General features: G+C 50.4%; 1 protein-coding gene across 1 annotated transcript; it reads right to left on the bottom strand.

The window, feature by feature from the left end:
- Positions 1-1,737: 1,737 nt before the first annotated feature.
- KRT75 (keratin 75) lies at positions 1,738-12,131 on the bottom strand. The gene is made up of 9 exons (XM_032293187.1): positions 11,409-12,131; positions 10,635-10,849; positions 9,614-9,674; positions 9,161-9,256; positions 8,177-8,341; positions 6,255-6,380; positions 5,893-6,113; positions 4,465-4,499; positions 1,738-2,426 (listed from the first exon to the last, which is right to left on the bottom strand). Exons 1-9 carry the CDS (start codon positions 12,075-12,077, stop codon positions 2,188-2,190), a joined length of 1,827 nt encoding a protein of 608 aa, XP_032149078.1. The 5' UTR covers positions 12,078-12,131; the 3' UTR covers positions 1,738-2,187.
- Positions 12,132-15,477: the final 3,346 nt, after the last annotated feature.

Below are 15,477 nucleotides of genomic sequence, written 5' to 3'. Positions count from 1 at the left end.
CATTAAATGGGCAGGAGGTCCTTGACAGAAGGTTTAATGTGTCCATTTTCTTTCTGACATGATCTCTGTAGACCTAGAATCTGGACTGAGTTGCCCACATACTCTGGGAATGCTGGAATGGGTCACTCTGGAGTTGCATTGTGAGGACCTGGCTATGTCCCCAGCCATGTCCGTCACAAACTGTATGGCTTCAGGCCATCCTCTATGCCCCTTCCTCTCTCTGCTCTCTCGGGTCCTTTGTGATCTTGTGCAGCTAATTTGGGTCTCTCCTCAGTGTGGGAGACTGACTTGGAAATACACACAACTTTTCCCCTTAAACAATGTCCCCAGGACGAGGTCTGGAGATTGGGGCCTGGGGCAGACTTGGAGCAGGCCTGGGGGTTTCCAGGCTCCCTACCTACCCCGGCTCTCAGCCACATACCGTGGACACTCCCGTAGCCTCGCGTCTGAAGCCGCAAGCATGGCTTCATTTGATTCTCGTAATAACGTTGTGAGGGTGATGATGAAAAGAAGGACAGTTGTGAATATGTTTTGAGCAGCTGCTCTGGGCATCTACTTTACATGTATCTTCTTTAATCTTCAGTAGCACTACGGGGGTCGCTGTCATGATTCCTGTTTGACACAGAAGGCGACTGAGGCACAGAGTGGTTAGGTACCTTGTCTAAGGGCACATAGCTAATGAGCACTGGGACCATTGTCAGAATCCTGACTCCTGGTCCCATGCCCCGAATAACTGCACCCCACACAGATGGGGAGATCAGGCTCAGAGAGGAGAGGCGGCTTGGCCAGGGGAGAAACCCTGAGGCTCTCACTCCAAAGTCCTGTCCCTCCACTTCTCTCCTCCCTGGGTCTGAACTCACCCTCACCCCAACATCAGGGATTTCATAATTGTTCTCAGTGTCATTTCTCTCCTTCCTGCCACCCTCCCCCTCCCATCCATTCCAAATTTTACCCCCTGGTTTTACACTCATCTTCCCTCCTGATTCACAGCCTCCCCGTCCCGCCACTTCACTTCCTGCTCCTTCACTCTGGACAAGGGTGTTTTAGAATCCTGGCTCCCAAGTCACTCACATCAGTCCTGAGCTTGTCCTGATCATCGAAACTACCCCCTCCAAGCCCACATCGACTGCCCCACTCTAGGTGAGCCCACTAGGCTATGCCCCAGCTGAGGCCTGATGGGAGGGGTCCAGGAGATAAAGTCAGGAATGTGGGAGCTTCGCGAATGTCTCACTGCTGCCTGCAATTATGGGCTAAACGGCTCCTCTGCGTGGTGAAAGCGCTGCTCCCAGGGCTGCCTTTTAACTCCTCTTTGTGGCCTGTTACCTATTATTTCTCTGCCCGGTCTGCAAGTTGGAAGCTGTCAGGGAACAGTCAACCCTTCTGCTGGGCTGCCCACCTGGCATCAGTGTTCTGGAACACTGGTTTGGAGTGGGGATGGTACCAACCTGCATGCCATACAGAGCAGCGAGGCTGGGCTGGGCTTCTCACAGCAGTTTGGGCTCCCCAAACAAGGCACGCCGAGGAGAGGGAAAAGGAATTCTGGCCAGCTCTGCCCTCCCTGCACCTCTGCAATCTGCTCTCCCTTCCTCCCAGACAGCCTTTTTAGCTCAGAGGGAAAGGGTGAGGGCTGATGCCTCTGAGCACTGCTTGGGTGAGCCCCATGCTGGGAGCAAGCCTGGGGGAGGAGAAGAATTGCTCTGGGTCAGTCTCTATTCCAAACAGAATGCCAGACACCAAACAGGTGACACATGCATTTAATAGACACATTTCAGGGAGGAAACAGAGGGAGCACTCGCTCCCAGCAGGGCACTTATAAACACTATGACACAGGCCGGTGACAACACGCCATTGAGACTGACTTCCCAACCTCTGCATCTGGAGGGAGGGAGGGAGATAGAAGCTGGAGGAGGGCTTTCCAGCTGCCTGGGGCTCGCAAGATAGGCTGAATGAGCGCCTTGGGAGAGAGCAGACTTTGGTTTCACATATGTAGCAGACAGGTGCTGCCAGCAGTCTGGGCACTGTCAGGAGGAAGAGCTGGTTTAGGCCTGGGAATGGGTGTAGCCAGTACTCCAGGCTCCTAGTAGCACAGGTGTACCTTGCAAGGGGAGAGGAAGGAGGAGGACCCAGGTGTTCAGGTGTGACTGCAAACAGGTCTCAAGGCAGGGGAGAGGGAGCTGTGCGGCTCGCTTAGTGCTTGTAGCTCTTCCGGCTGGAGGATGTGGTGGAGACAAACTTGACGCTGGAACCACTGCCCGCTAGGCCCCGGCTGCTGGTGGCACTGAAGCCAGAACCTCCCAGGCCTGCACCCAGGCTATGCCCGCCACTGGTGGTGAAGGAGTAGCCGCTGCCCCCACCAAGGCCCAGGCTTCCTCCTCCAATGCCGCTGCTGCTTCCATAGCCACTGGAAACCGTGGAGGTGACCACAGCTGCCGGGAAGAGAGGAGGTGTAGTCAGATCAAGTGCCGGAGAGATGACAGCTGGGAGTGTGAGGGCCTGTGCCCTGGAGTCCTTGGGTGGGGAGGGGGTGGTCTCATCAGCCAGCAGTTTGCCTCCTTCCAATGTCCCCTGCTTAGTGAGATCACTGCCATGTGCCTTGGCCTGTGTTCCTGAGCTGCAGTGCCGGGAGGCTGGAATGGCTTCCTCTTCCCCTTCCAGAACCTACTGGAGCCCTCTCCTCCTGGAAGCAGGTCAGTCTACCTGCTTTCCCTTTGATCCTCCTGCTGTGCCATCTGGTCCTGTCTCCCTCTCTGGGCCTGACTCCAGGGTTTCCCTTCCTTCTGGAAGCTCATGGTGGGAGGAGCCCACCCCTCTTCCCTTAGTATCCCCCAGCCTCACACTCAGAATCCCAGAGGAGAGGCTGGAATGTTCTTGATGGACAAAGTGACAGATGAACCTGTCAGTCAGTCAACTCTGCCCCTGTTCTCCTTCCAACCAACCTGTTCTCCTAACCCATCCCCTTACACATTCTAGCACCCTACTTTGGGTCTTGTGGAAAATCAATTTTTTAAAAATGGACTCCATTATGGGATGAATTGTGTCCTTGAAAAACTTATGGTGAAGTGTTAACACCAGTATCCATGAATGCAACCTTATTTGGAAATGGGATAATTGCAGGTATAACCACATTTAGATAAAGTCTATAGAATGGGCCCTCATCTAACATGACTGGCATCCATACAGAAAGAGGGAAGACATTCATCTGAAGGCACAGACACACAGGGACATAGTTACAGAGACAGAGAGTGGAGGGATGCAGCCACAAGCCAAGGAGCACGGAGGATGGATGGCCACCTCCAGAGCTAGGAGGAGGCTGGAGGGGGGCTGGGCCACCCACGCTGCCTCTGTGTTCTGCACACCATCTGGTTTGGAGAGGGGATGGCACCACCCTGGATGACATACAGAGCAGGAGGCTGGGCCGGACTTCATGTTTCAGAGGGAGCAGGGCCCTGCTGACCCCTTAATTTCAGCGCCCTCAATTGTGAGAGAAGACATTTCTGCTACATTCCTGCTACTGGAGGTACTTTGTGGCAGCAGCTCTGGGAAACTAATACAGACATTGAGGTGTTTTCAAGAGAAAAGGAGCTTCAAAGTTATGCTTGAAGGTCTGTCCCCAAAATTAGCTTCGAGGGTCTCTGGTGCCACTAGACAAGGGCATCAGGGAAGAAGGACACCGGGGTGGTTAAGAGAGCTCTACCTTCTAGATTCATTGGCTGATATAATCAATTGCCTTTATGAGTGCCCATCAAGAAAACCAAACTCATTTGTAGAGTGTGAGCTGTAAGAGTCATTTCTGTTGCTCTCACGATGCCAGCGCTGAGCTTTGTGAAGATCACTTCTGCCCTCACCAGCACAGGGCCATGCCGGCTTGCTAATCCTCTCCTGTTTTAGAGCTACTCTACCCAACGGCCACATTTTATGCCACCCTCACTGCCCTGAAAACCTCTGGTATCCTTCTGCAGTTATACTCTGTGGAGTTGAGCCAAGCAATGGACCTTCTTCCCAAATTGTTCGGGAGAGAAGCCGCCTCGTTGGCAATGCTCTTGTCTCCAGCATGAAGGCTCCTTTCAAAGGCCCAAGCCAGACCAGGAATTTTCAAAAATCCTGTCTACATCAAATGCTCACCTCTGAGCTAGGCTTGCAGCTCCAACAGAAAAGGCAGGGAATACTGGGAGGTGGGAGATGTGGCTGGGATCTTCCAAACCCACTCAGAACAACGACAACAAACCTCCCATCGCCCCTCTGTGACACCCTCGCTCTCAAAGAGGAAAGAACTATGACATTAAAGACTCTCTCCTAATATGTATTGCTTTTTAAGGGACTCAAAACCTCTAACCTTCTCCAAATGAACCCTGTCTGTGAGATCCCTTCTAACGCCTCATGTTTTCACCCTCCTGCAAGCCCACCACATTTCCATTCCCTCCACCACACACATTCCAAATGACACAAAAAGTATGTCATACTCACAGATGTTAACTGGAGAAACTCCCTCTCCACTCAACCTGATTGGGAAGAGCGGGGAGAAGGAAGGTTACTCATGTGGCTGGCAGCTTACAGACCTTTGCGACATTTTTGTAATTGTTTTCAAAGCATTTAAACATACTTTATTATTTTTATTGCAGAAGTAATGCAGCTTGAAATTATTTGAGAACTAATAGTATTAAAGATAATATTAATAATCAAATGAATAAAATGGCGTGAAGTTTGAGGTTCACAGGAACAAAATCTGTAATCTCAGAAATACACTTTTTGGTTTAAACTAGTTAGATGTCTTAAGGAAATTGAAAGTAATCTTATGCTGGCATCAACTGGAAAGGAAGGGCCTGTCCTCTAATAAGATTTGTCTCTCAACAAGGCACCATTGTCATGCACTGAGCCAGTGCTGAGCTTATTACAGGTGTGGAGAGGAGTCTGACTCATAAAAATAACAGTAGTAATATCAGTTTATTATCATCTTAGCAACCGAGTAACTTTGCTTTAGCATCTTCAGGTCAGAACTGGCATTCATTCATAAACATACTGAGAACCTTAACAAGAGCTGGCATCTGTTGAGTATCTGTTACCTGCCTCATACCACTCAGTTCTCTCCACAGCCCCATGAGGTGGGTACTATTCACTCACTTTTGTAGAGGGAGAAACAGAAGCTCAGACAAGTTAACTAACTTGCCCATGATCACAAAGCTAGATTTGAAGCCAGATTCATCTGATACCAAAGCCTATGTCACAAAACTGAATGACAGCTAACATTTATTGAACACACTGTGTACCATGCATTGTTCTAAGAGCTTTGTGTGTATTCCCATATTTTAACCCTTTTAATAATGTGACCGTTTAGAACTATTGCTGCACACATTTTATTGGGTGGAGACACTGAGACGTGGAGAGGTTAAGTAATCTGCTCTTGGCTGTACAGCTCATAATGGGCAGAGCACAAAGCTCCCATGAAGCTTTGGGGATCGTGTAATCTGACCTTTTCATTTTATCATTGAAGAAATTGAGGGCCAGAGAGGGGAGACTGACTTTCCCAAGGTTATATAGCTACTTAGGGGTAGATCTGTAAGCCCAAATCCTAGGACTGTTTGTTCTCAGCCCATGGCCTTTCATACCACATTTTGGGAACTACTTTATAACCAATTGTCTCCTTTGGTAGAATTCAGTTACTTAGACCTGATCAGGTTCTAGACTTCTTTAGGGGTGCTAACTGTAGTTGATGTCAAATTATTTCCTAGCCTGGAAGGAAATTACCCCTGTATATATATATATTTGCCATAGTTCAATTCTGACCTGCATTTTCTTCCAGGAGAAGGAACTGCAACAGCCTAAGCCCCTAGGAATGCCCAGGAAGCTAGGGGAGCTCAACTTGCTTTGAGGATGAAGTTGGTACATCTACCTCACCTGCACTCCTCGCCCTCCAGCAGCTTGCGGTAAGTGGCGATCTCCACATCCAAGGCCAGCTTGATGTTCATCAGCTCCTGGTACTCACGCAGTAGCCGAGCCATGTCCTGCTTGGCCTTCTGTAGGGCCTCCTCAAGGTCCACCAGCTTGGCCCGTGCATCCTTGAGAGCCAGCTCTCCACGCTGTTCTGCATCAGCAATGGCTGTTTGCAAGCTGGAGCACTGTCAGGGCAGGAGGGAGCCATGAGTCCTGCCGACAGCCCATGAAGCTGTGGTGCTTCTTGGGGAGGAGTTCTGAAAGATGGCAGAATGACCCAGAAGAAAGGAGCATTTGAGGAGCTCTTGGCCCTGCCAAAACCCTACCTGCTTCTTGACGCTGTCGATCTCAGCTCTCAGCCTCTGGATCATCCGGTTCATCTCCGAGATCTCTTGTTTGGTGTTTCGAAGGTCATCCCCATGTCTGCCTGCTGTGACCTGCAGCTCCTCGTACTGATAAAACCACAGCAAACCCAGTCACTGAGTCAAATGCTTGGCCTGGGCATTTGCTGTGCACACAGATTCGCCCTGGGTGCCACAAGCTGGCTCATTCATTCCTGGCCATTCACTCATTCCCCCTGAAGCTTACAGTACATTGGGGGACATAGACATTAATTGAATTAGCATATTATCAAATGTAGAGTTCCAAACGAAGATAAGTGCCCTTAGGAAATGAGCAGGGTCCTGGGAGAGTGTAATGAAGGAATCTGACCTAGATTTAGAAGTGGGGGATGGTGATCAGGGAAGTCTCTCCAGAGATGGAGATGCTTGAGCTGTGGGCTGAAGGATGAGAAGGAGGGATCTAGGTGCTCAGCTGTGGGGGAGAACATTCCAGACAAAGGAAACAGCCTGCATGAAGACCCAGGGTCAGGGAAGGAACATGGTGAGTTCTAGGAGTAAGATGTTGATGTAGTTCCTGTCCTTGGGGAGTTCCTGGTCACAGAGCATGCACCCAGACCAACTGTGCCCGTGAATTTTGGTAGCCCGCAAAATGCCAGCACTGGAGAAATGGAGGAGATATGGGGGAATGATGTGGGATGGTACAGAGGCCGTGGAAGGCACAATTTTGAAGACTTTGTAAAAGTACTCCCAATCCCAGGTAGTTCTCAGTCTAATGGCGTATATCCAGGACACATGCATTTAAGAGCAATAATGACACCCTGTCTCCTCCAGCAGACTGAAGTGAAGTCTACATCCTTCCCCGACACAAGGAGATCCCCTGCCCGAGTCAAGATCTGTGAGGTTCTTGAAGGTGCTGAATAGCTCAGCTTCCTGTTTCTAGATATACATGATTAAATTGAACAACCACCCAACAACAGGAGGAATTATTCGCTATCAATTTCAACCACTTCACCTTGGGGTTAAGTCCATCATGTTTCCTCTCAGTGTCAAGGTGCCTCCTCTGCACTGGGGACCCCGGCCCCTGCCACCCACCTTCCTTTCCACCACATGGCTGACCCGGAGGGACTGAGGCAGTGCATGGAGCAGGGAAAGAGTAGGAACCAGCTTGTAGGTGAGCAGTTGCCCCGGGAGGGGTCTGAATTTGGCAGGGAGCTGGTCTCATGGGTCATCTACGCCTCTCCAAAGCCAAACTTCTTTGTGGCCATCTGAGCTCTGGGCAGTAGCTGCTTGTGTTTATCACAACCTTCCTCTTCCTGACATAAACTCCCGTGCTCATTCCTGCCTGCCTGCTCCTTATTCAGCCTTAAACCTCTCCCCAATCCTTGGCAATCTTTTGTCCCTCACAGCTTCCTAACTGGACAAAACCCCCACATCTTCCTGGGATGTTTTTATTCATGCTGTCTTTTCCCTTCCATGATCATCCATTCACTTTATGGCCTCCCAGACCCTGGGTTCTCTGCTTGCAGTTTATTCATTTGCAACCCTGTAACCCTCCTTGGTATACAGCAGGAGCTCAGAAAATATATAGAGAATGCATTCGCCTTTTAGAAACTGCCTCAGGACCATATCTCAGTTGTTCTGATGTCTCACCCTGCTCCCACCCAGATGTCGAGGAATGTGGGGCTGGTGGATGTCCTGAGCTCCCGGCACTGGGCTGACCACGCCTTAGTATGTCCGGTTGGGTTTCCACATGCATTTCAAGCTAAATTTTCATAGCATCAATGACACGCCTGGTAAGTTGAAATAAATAAATGTGTTCACTAGTTTCCTGAGGCGGAGTTAAGTGGTAATGTGGAGCCTCAGAGAACACTAACCCTGGAACCTATCATGGAGGTGTCCATGCTCACCTTGGTCTGGTACCAGGACTCAGCCTCAGCCCGGCTGCGATTGGCAATGTCCTCGTATTGGGCTTTGACCTCAGCGATGATACTGTCCAGGTCCAGGTGGCGGTTATTGTCCATGGACAGCACCACAGACGTGTCACTGACCTGGGTCTGCATCTGGGACAGCTCCTGCAGGACCGCAAACTCAGCATCACCAACGCATAAGAAGGGATCCTAAATCTTCATGGTTGACTACCTGTCTGGGTCAGGAATCCTTTGTTTGGTGTCCCTGGCAGATTCTCCCAGCTGTTCCCTGGGTATTCCCATTCATCCCGGAAAGATCAGTGTGGTAAGAGTCTTTCCCCAGCCTCAATTCTCAAGGCTCCCATCTGTGTGCTTTCCCTGGGCATGAGGGTGGGCAAGTGTCCTCTGAATTGGAATTACATAGATTTGAATGTGACACACGTCTGTTCTTTAGCAGCATCAGGGGACACCTGGAACCCTGCTTCTGTCTGCACAGTGTGACTCCGTCATTTTCTGCCTCTCTATCCCTTTCCACAGACCCAGGTCTCTGCCTTTGGAGGGGTAGTGCCCAGAATGAGGCATCTTCAAAGGGCAAGAAGCCCCCAGACCAATGAGCTGAGGGACAGCTTGCCTTTTTTTAAAAAAAAATAATACTTTTCATGGAAGGGGAAGGGAGCTGGTATGTCTTGCTTCCTTGGGAGTGTTACCCAATGACCTAGAATTTGGGATTCGGTACTCTCTCCTTGCTAGCTAGGTGTTGTCCTGCCATAGGATGAGGGGGTTTGGGGGAGAAGCATCAGAGTGGGGGTAGTTTAGTGTGACAAGGCTCCAAGGAGTTCTCCCTGGTCCCCCTACCCCCCAAGCCCCAGCTTGAAGTATCCAGGCAAGATGCTGGGCAGAGGCACTGAGTGATGACACAATGCATCATCCTTTTCTTTCCAGGCTCCGGACCCAGGAGAGACAGGAATACTTGCAGACTCTTACTGCGTCAAAGACTGAGTGGAGGAAGTTGATCTCCTCAGGCAGAGATTTGACCTTGGCCTCCAGCTCCACCTTGCTCATGTAGGCAGCGTCCACATCCTGGAATAACAGCACAGGAAGGTCCTCTGAGTCTGCAGCCCCAAGCACTTAGTCCAAAAGAAGCTGAGCAGATTTCTCTCTAGCCCATCTAGTTTGGATTTTAGAAAACTCTGGGTCTGGGGGATTTGGGGTTGGGGATGAGTGATTACTGAGAACTGGGAGCTTGAGTTCCCGAGCTCACAGAAACCCAAGTAGAGCTAATGGGGCCATCAGTGTAGAGGGAGCATGTTGGCAGGTTTGAGCTCTGCAGATATCCTCAAGGTTGATGTGACATTTCTTGGGTGGCCCAAGGGTCAGGTTACCCCACACTCCAGATTCCGTTTTAAACCTTCTCCTTTGAGAGACATCTCCACTCACCTTTTTCAGGGCCACAAATTCATTCTCAGCAGCCGTGCGTTTGTTAATTTCATCTTCGTACCTATAAGGACAGAGGAGGGGGTGTGCTGTTGAGCAAGTTTGCTTTGAACTCTTCCCAGGCTGGTGTAGCAAGAGTTAAGAGCCCTCAAATCCTTTCCAGCTCTTCCGCTGACCTGGGCATAACTTTGGATGATTCACTTAACCTCTATTTCTCCCTCTATGAAAGGGGGATAATTTCTTCTGCCAGTTTTTAAAAAACTTTTCTAAGACTAGAAGGTGAGCATGGAACTTAAAGGAATAGCAAAATTTACGTATGCAACTCTATCTTTTGATAGACATGCAATACTAATCTTTAAAATGTTTTTCTGTCTCAAGTGTCTACTGAAATTATGGAGTAAACTTTATCTGTTCAAGAGACTGTTTTAGGTACATTTTGATATACTTTCACTGAACCTCAGGGTGCCCCTGAGAAGTGTGCTTTTTCTAAACAGGGGTAGCTCAAGCTCAGAAATAAGGGCAAGCTGGCTAATGGGTTATCCTGGGCCAAATTCCTTCACCTGCTACTACCTGGATGAGGTGCAGTCAAAATTTGTCCCCTCAAGGAAGGTCAGATTGCCTCGTTTAAACGCTTTCTTGCTACCTCTCTTCACCCCACAGTGAATGCCATCTTGGAAACGCAAACCATCTGAACAATTGAGCCCATGTCCAGTGGGATTTAGTAATGTGCTGACTGTGAAATTATATTATGCTTTCTAGAGTTAGCAGCAATGTTTTGCTGGATAATGTTGATGTCTCTTTGCAGTCATGCGGACAAATAGGAATAGGATCTCTGTCAATAGTGATGCACACGGTGAAGTTCCCTTTGTTACCCCACACAGTGCTGTCTTCACCTTGTGGGATAATGGCTGCAGTCCCAAAGCTCCCGGCTGATACTGGCATTTGCTCCTTTTCACCTCTCTGGTCCTCATAAAAAGGAGCCCTGAGATGGTCATGGGTGGCCGGAAGCCAGTCTCCCACCTACCTGACTTTGAAATCTTCCACGACATCCTGCATGTTCCTCAGTTCAGCTTCAAGCCTGCCCCTCTCGGTGGTGATGCTTTCCAGCTGCCGTCGGAGCTCACTGATGTAGGAATCAAAGAGGGGCTCCAGGTTCTGCCTCACGGTCCTGGAGCCCTGCTCCTGCAAGAGGGCCCACTTGGTCTCCAGGACCTTGTTCTGCTGCTCCAAGAACCTCACCTGGAGGGAAGAAGAGAGCATGAAACCTTGAGAAGTTGGAGAGGCAGAGTCAGACACTCCTGTTAATAAGGAAGAGAAGAAAAAGATATATATTTTTCACCTGGCACCCACTGGCAATAGCGTAATTGACAACTCCAACCCAAAAGGAGGCAGTCCATGAAGCTCCCACAGAGCTCCCTAAGGCTTGCATAGGATTTGGGTGGTGGGTCCTAGAGGCCTCTGTAGGGGAGCTGCGGTGTTCTCGGGTGAAGTTTCTCAATACTACCTACTCTGGGTTATGGTAGTTTGCTGAGCAGCAACTCTCCTGTAGAGAATCAACTAAACTCCTTCTTTGGTGGTGACTGAATCAGCTCATGTGGCTCCAAAAGAGAGGAAATTTCTACCAGGTCCTGGGGGGCAAGCTGGCCTGCAGGAAGGGCCTCAGCCCCTGGGAGGCCTTGCTGAACAGTGTTCATTCCCACAGTGGGGTCGTTGCATGATTGCTCTCCCCACATGGGATGGCCCTTCCAAGAGCTTGTTCCATCCCAAACCCAAGGGTGTGGATGAAGCCCTGGCTCACCTTGTCAATGAAGGAGGCGAACTTGTTGTTGAGGGTCTTGATCTGCTCACGCTCCTCAGCCCGCACTCGCTGGATGGTGGGGTCGATTTGCAGGTTGAGAGGTGTCAGGAGACTCTGGTTGACGGTGACCTCTTGGATGCCTCCAGGGGGGCAGACAGGGAAGCTGGAGCCAGTGAAGCCGCTGAAGCCTCCTCCAACTCCACCCCCATAGCCAGATCCGCTGCTGACTCCAAACCCACCACTGGCCCTGCCACCAAAGCCGCTTCGGAAGCTGCTGCCACACCCACTGATGGAGGCCCTCTTGGTCCCCCCCAGGTTGTAGAGGCTGCGGCTTCCAAAGCCAGCCCCGGTACTGCTGATCCTTCCTGGGCCCCCACTCCCCACTGCAGAGCGGGCCATGGAGACAGAGCTGAAGCGGGAGCGGCCAGCTGCTGGGGTGGTGGCAGAGGTGGTGCTGAAGCCCCTGCGGCTGCCGGACTGGAAGGTGATGGAGGACTGCCGAGACATGGTGGGTGAGGAAGGCAGGCGAGAAGGCACCTGAGGTGGGCTGGTGCGGGCAGTGGAGAAGACAGGTGGCTGGAGGGCCCTGGGTCCGCGGCTTTTATGAGCATCCTGTGGGGGCGGGACACTGCTAATGGAGAGGGCCTTCTGATGGCATCCCCTGGGCATCTGCCAACCCTGAGCTCACACTCGGCACCCCTCGGGAAATGGTGTAAGGGCCACTGGCTGGTTCCCTGGCACCCCCTCCCCCTCCCCTCAACATGCAAACTCCTTTCCAGTTGCAACTTGATCAGCAGATGAGTAAGAAGCAAGTTAATTGCTTTCCATCGTGTGCTAATCATGCATCTTATAAAGGACTCAGAAAACACTGCCTCATTTCTAAACCGCTTTCTTAGGCCTGGGACCAACTCCCTCCTGTCCAAACATCTTGTGTCAATGCAAGCGACTGCGCTCCACTGTTTCCTTGATGTGCTTCCTATTCCAGAAGCGTTTTCTCAGTGGCTACTGCCCGCTTCCCCAAGCCCCATCAAGCTGTCCTTCCAGACCTTGAAAGTCCTGCTCTGTAATCAACTTTCTTAGGAATCTGCCCCATTTTTATTGCCCCTTTATTCTGCTCGGAAGCTTTTGTGTCTATTGTGTAGATCACACATGGTTTTCCGGAGCGTGTGTGTGCCTGTACCCTGCCCACTGCCAGCCAGCGCTCCGTCTCCTGGGGAGAGAGATTGTGAGAGGAGGAAGATGTGAGTTTGAATCTCAGACCTGCTCATAGTTGTGGGACCTTGAGCAAGTCATGAGACTTTTCTGTGCCTCAACTTGCATGTCTGTAAAATGGGGTTTGTGATGAATATTCACGTGTGAAAACTTTTGCAATGCCTGGTACATGTAAGTGCTGAGTAAATGTCTATTGAGGCTTCCCTCCTTCTGATACATCAAGTAATATTAAGGAAGTGCCTATCGTGTGTCCATCCTGCGACTAGCCCTGTGGGAATTCAAAAGAAACACAAGAAAGGTTATCAAAAGAAAGCTTTCAAAAGAAAGCTTATCTTTGACAAGCTCATGGTCCTGTGGGGAAGATAGAACTGTACAGGATGGTGTACCATGAAGCATCACCTCCAAGCTGCATTTGAGGCTGCCTCTCCCAGGAATCTCCCAGGCAGGTCCCTCCTCCTCCTGAAGACCAAGAATTCCCAGCCCTCCAGTCCTTCATCAAAAGAACTCCAATGGCTGCACCTAGCAGAGGATTCATCCTTTCCCTGTTTCTCCTGTTAAGCTTGTGTTGTGCCCTATAGTCTCCATTAGTCTACAAACTGCAAAGAAGACTTCAAGGCACCTCGTCCCACTTTGTTCTGCGTCTCACTGCCCGTCTCTACCATGGGAAGAGTCAGACCAAAACACTGCTGAATCTTCTTCTTCCTCTTCTTTTCCTTGAGTCAAGGTCTCACTCTGTCACCCAGGCTGGAGTACAGTGGCTCAATCTCAGCTGACTGCAACCTCTGCTTCCCCGGCTCAGGTGACCCTCCCACTTCACTTCTCGAGTAGCTGGGACTACAGGTATGCTCCACCATGCCTGTCTAATTTTTTTTTTTTTTTTTTTTTTTTTTTACTCTTTTGTAAAACCTTGGTGTTGCCATTTTGCCCAGGCTGGTCTTGAATCCCTCAGCTAAAGTCATCCATCCTTGGCCTCCCAAAGTACTGAGATTACAGGCGTGAGACACCATGCCTGGTCTGAATCTCCTTTTATCCTGCTGACCACTTGCTTCTGCTTCTTGCTGTGGTTTTGAAGGCTGGGAGAGTAAGAGAGGAATTAATCAGCATTCAGTCTCCATTTCGTGGATGAGGGCACTGAGCCCGGAATGGCTAACTGGGCAGACAGACCCACAAGAAGCAGAGCCAGATTCCATGGTCTTCCCACACAGGTGTCCTTTTAGGGGCACACCGGGAACCAACATTTGGCAGACGTTCTCACCTGCCTGGAATGGCAGGTTGGCACTTGGAGCGGCAGTTCTTTGTTCTCCAAGTTGTTTCCTCCTTGGAGCTGAGGCCAAGGGGTAGGCCTCTCCGCCATCTAAAGATTATTTGGGAGTCTCAGTTTCCACAGGAAAGATGAATCATAGCTTGTGTTGATACAGGCCAGGAAGAGCAGAGGAGTTCCCTCACCTGGTTCCGTTGCCAACCCCAGCCAGGGTGGTGCATGGCTGTCAAGTGGAAAGAATAATTACGTTTGTTTTCTGTACTCTTCATTGCGTGATAATCTGGTCCTCAGAAGAAAGGACACTTGTTTCCTGAGCTGCACTGAGCAAACCTTTGCAGAGCTTTCCACAAAACAAAGGCCTTGGAGGGCCTGGGCATGGGGAGTGGCTTGGCTCATGCTCCCGGGAAGAGAGGCCTGCAGCCTTCTCTCACCATGCTTCCCACGTGGGAAGCTAGCTCCAGGCTGCCTTCCCTCCCAGCCATTCCTTTCTTTCCCAGGTCCCCTGCTGGGACCCTCTTCCCAGGCACTTTATCTCATTCTGTTTCCCTTCTGGTTTTTCTCAGCCATCGCCTCTTGCCTGGGGCTGCTCATTTATTCTTTTCCTTCTCCCTCTTCTAGTTTTTCAAGGGCTGTTGTTTCTGATGCTAGATGGTCTTATGCACAGGCTTTGCTGAGTTAGATTGAAATAGATCATTCGCCTTCCTTCCTCCTTCGCTCTCTTTTCTGTGACCTCTGACTTACACAGTGACCTTTTTCCTGGTGGTCAATATCTAGAAGAGTGCCTGGGACATCTGGTCTTCCTGATGACGTTCGTCCCCACCCTTTTAAAAATCTCAAAACTCATAGATTCTTAACACCTTCTTTACTTTCTAACCTCTCTGTAATTCTGCTTAAAACTCATCCCTAAGAAGTCATCAAAGATGAACTGGGCCCAGCACTACCCCTTAACGCTGTTTCCCTGGAGTGCCTGTGTCTGGCATGCACTTTGATATGATGTTTTTCTGGTGGTCTGAGTGTTATAGTCCACTTCTGAGGGTTGGGCGTTTTCTTCCCAGCTCTAACTAGCCTCCTCACCACTCTAGATAGAATTGTGGCAGAAGTTCGTGCGATTCAGGTTGTCTAATTTAAAGAAGAACTACATATTCCTTATTGTTCTTCATTCTGCAGCCTCTCTAGCTCTGTATTATTGGTTCTATCTGAGAGTTTTCTTGAGCTTGGAGGAGTGCTGGATTCAAGGGTCATGGTGTATGCTCTGGTGCCTGAGGCTGGGAGAGGCAGACTCTTCAATTTCCCTGTTCTCTGCCCGTCTGCTCAGGGCAATCTCCATCATCCTGGGAGGAACACTAAGGTCCTTGGAGGGTGGTGGATCCCAGGAGGCAGGGCCAGGTGGTGATCAGGGCTGTGGAGGAGGAGCGGAAGGCGGGGAGATGTCTTTCCACAGATGAGGAGTGGGGAATGCACCAGGGAGATTTGGCTTCCGGCCAGGGCAGGGCCACCAGGGTTAAAGACCGTGGGGCAGCAGGGGTTACCTCCCTAGAGCAGGCTGGCCTGAATCATAGAGCCAGGGCCCTGGGTACAGCATTTGAGGACTTAGGC

Source organism: Sapajus apella, unplaced genomic scaffold, assembly GCF_009761245.1.
Source record: "Sapajus apella isolate SASKATOON/1434 unplaced genomic scaffold, GSC_monkey_1.0 scaffold2, whole genome shotgun sequence".
Lineage (NCBI taxonomy): Eukaryota > Metazoa > Chordata > Mammalia > Primates > Cebidae > Sapajus > Sapajus apella.
This window is presented reverse-complemented; position numbering and strand designations above follow the sequence as displayed.

Coding starts and splice junctions, on each gene's coding strand:
- KRT75 (XM_032293187.1), bottom strand. CDS start 12,077: ATGCCCAGGGGATGCCATCAGAAGGCCCTCTCCATTAGCAGTGTCCCG. Junction 9,675..10,634: donor GTGGAAGATTTCAAAGTCAG/GTAGGTGGGAGA, acceptor CTGTCCTTATAG/GTACGAAGATGAAATTAACA. Junction 9,257..9,613: donor AATTTGTGGCCCTGAAAAAG/GTGAGTGGAGAT, acceptor CTGTTATTCCAG/GATGTGGACGCTGCCTACAT.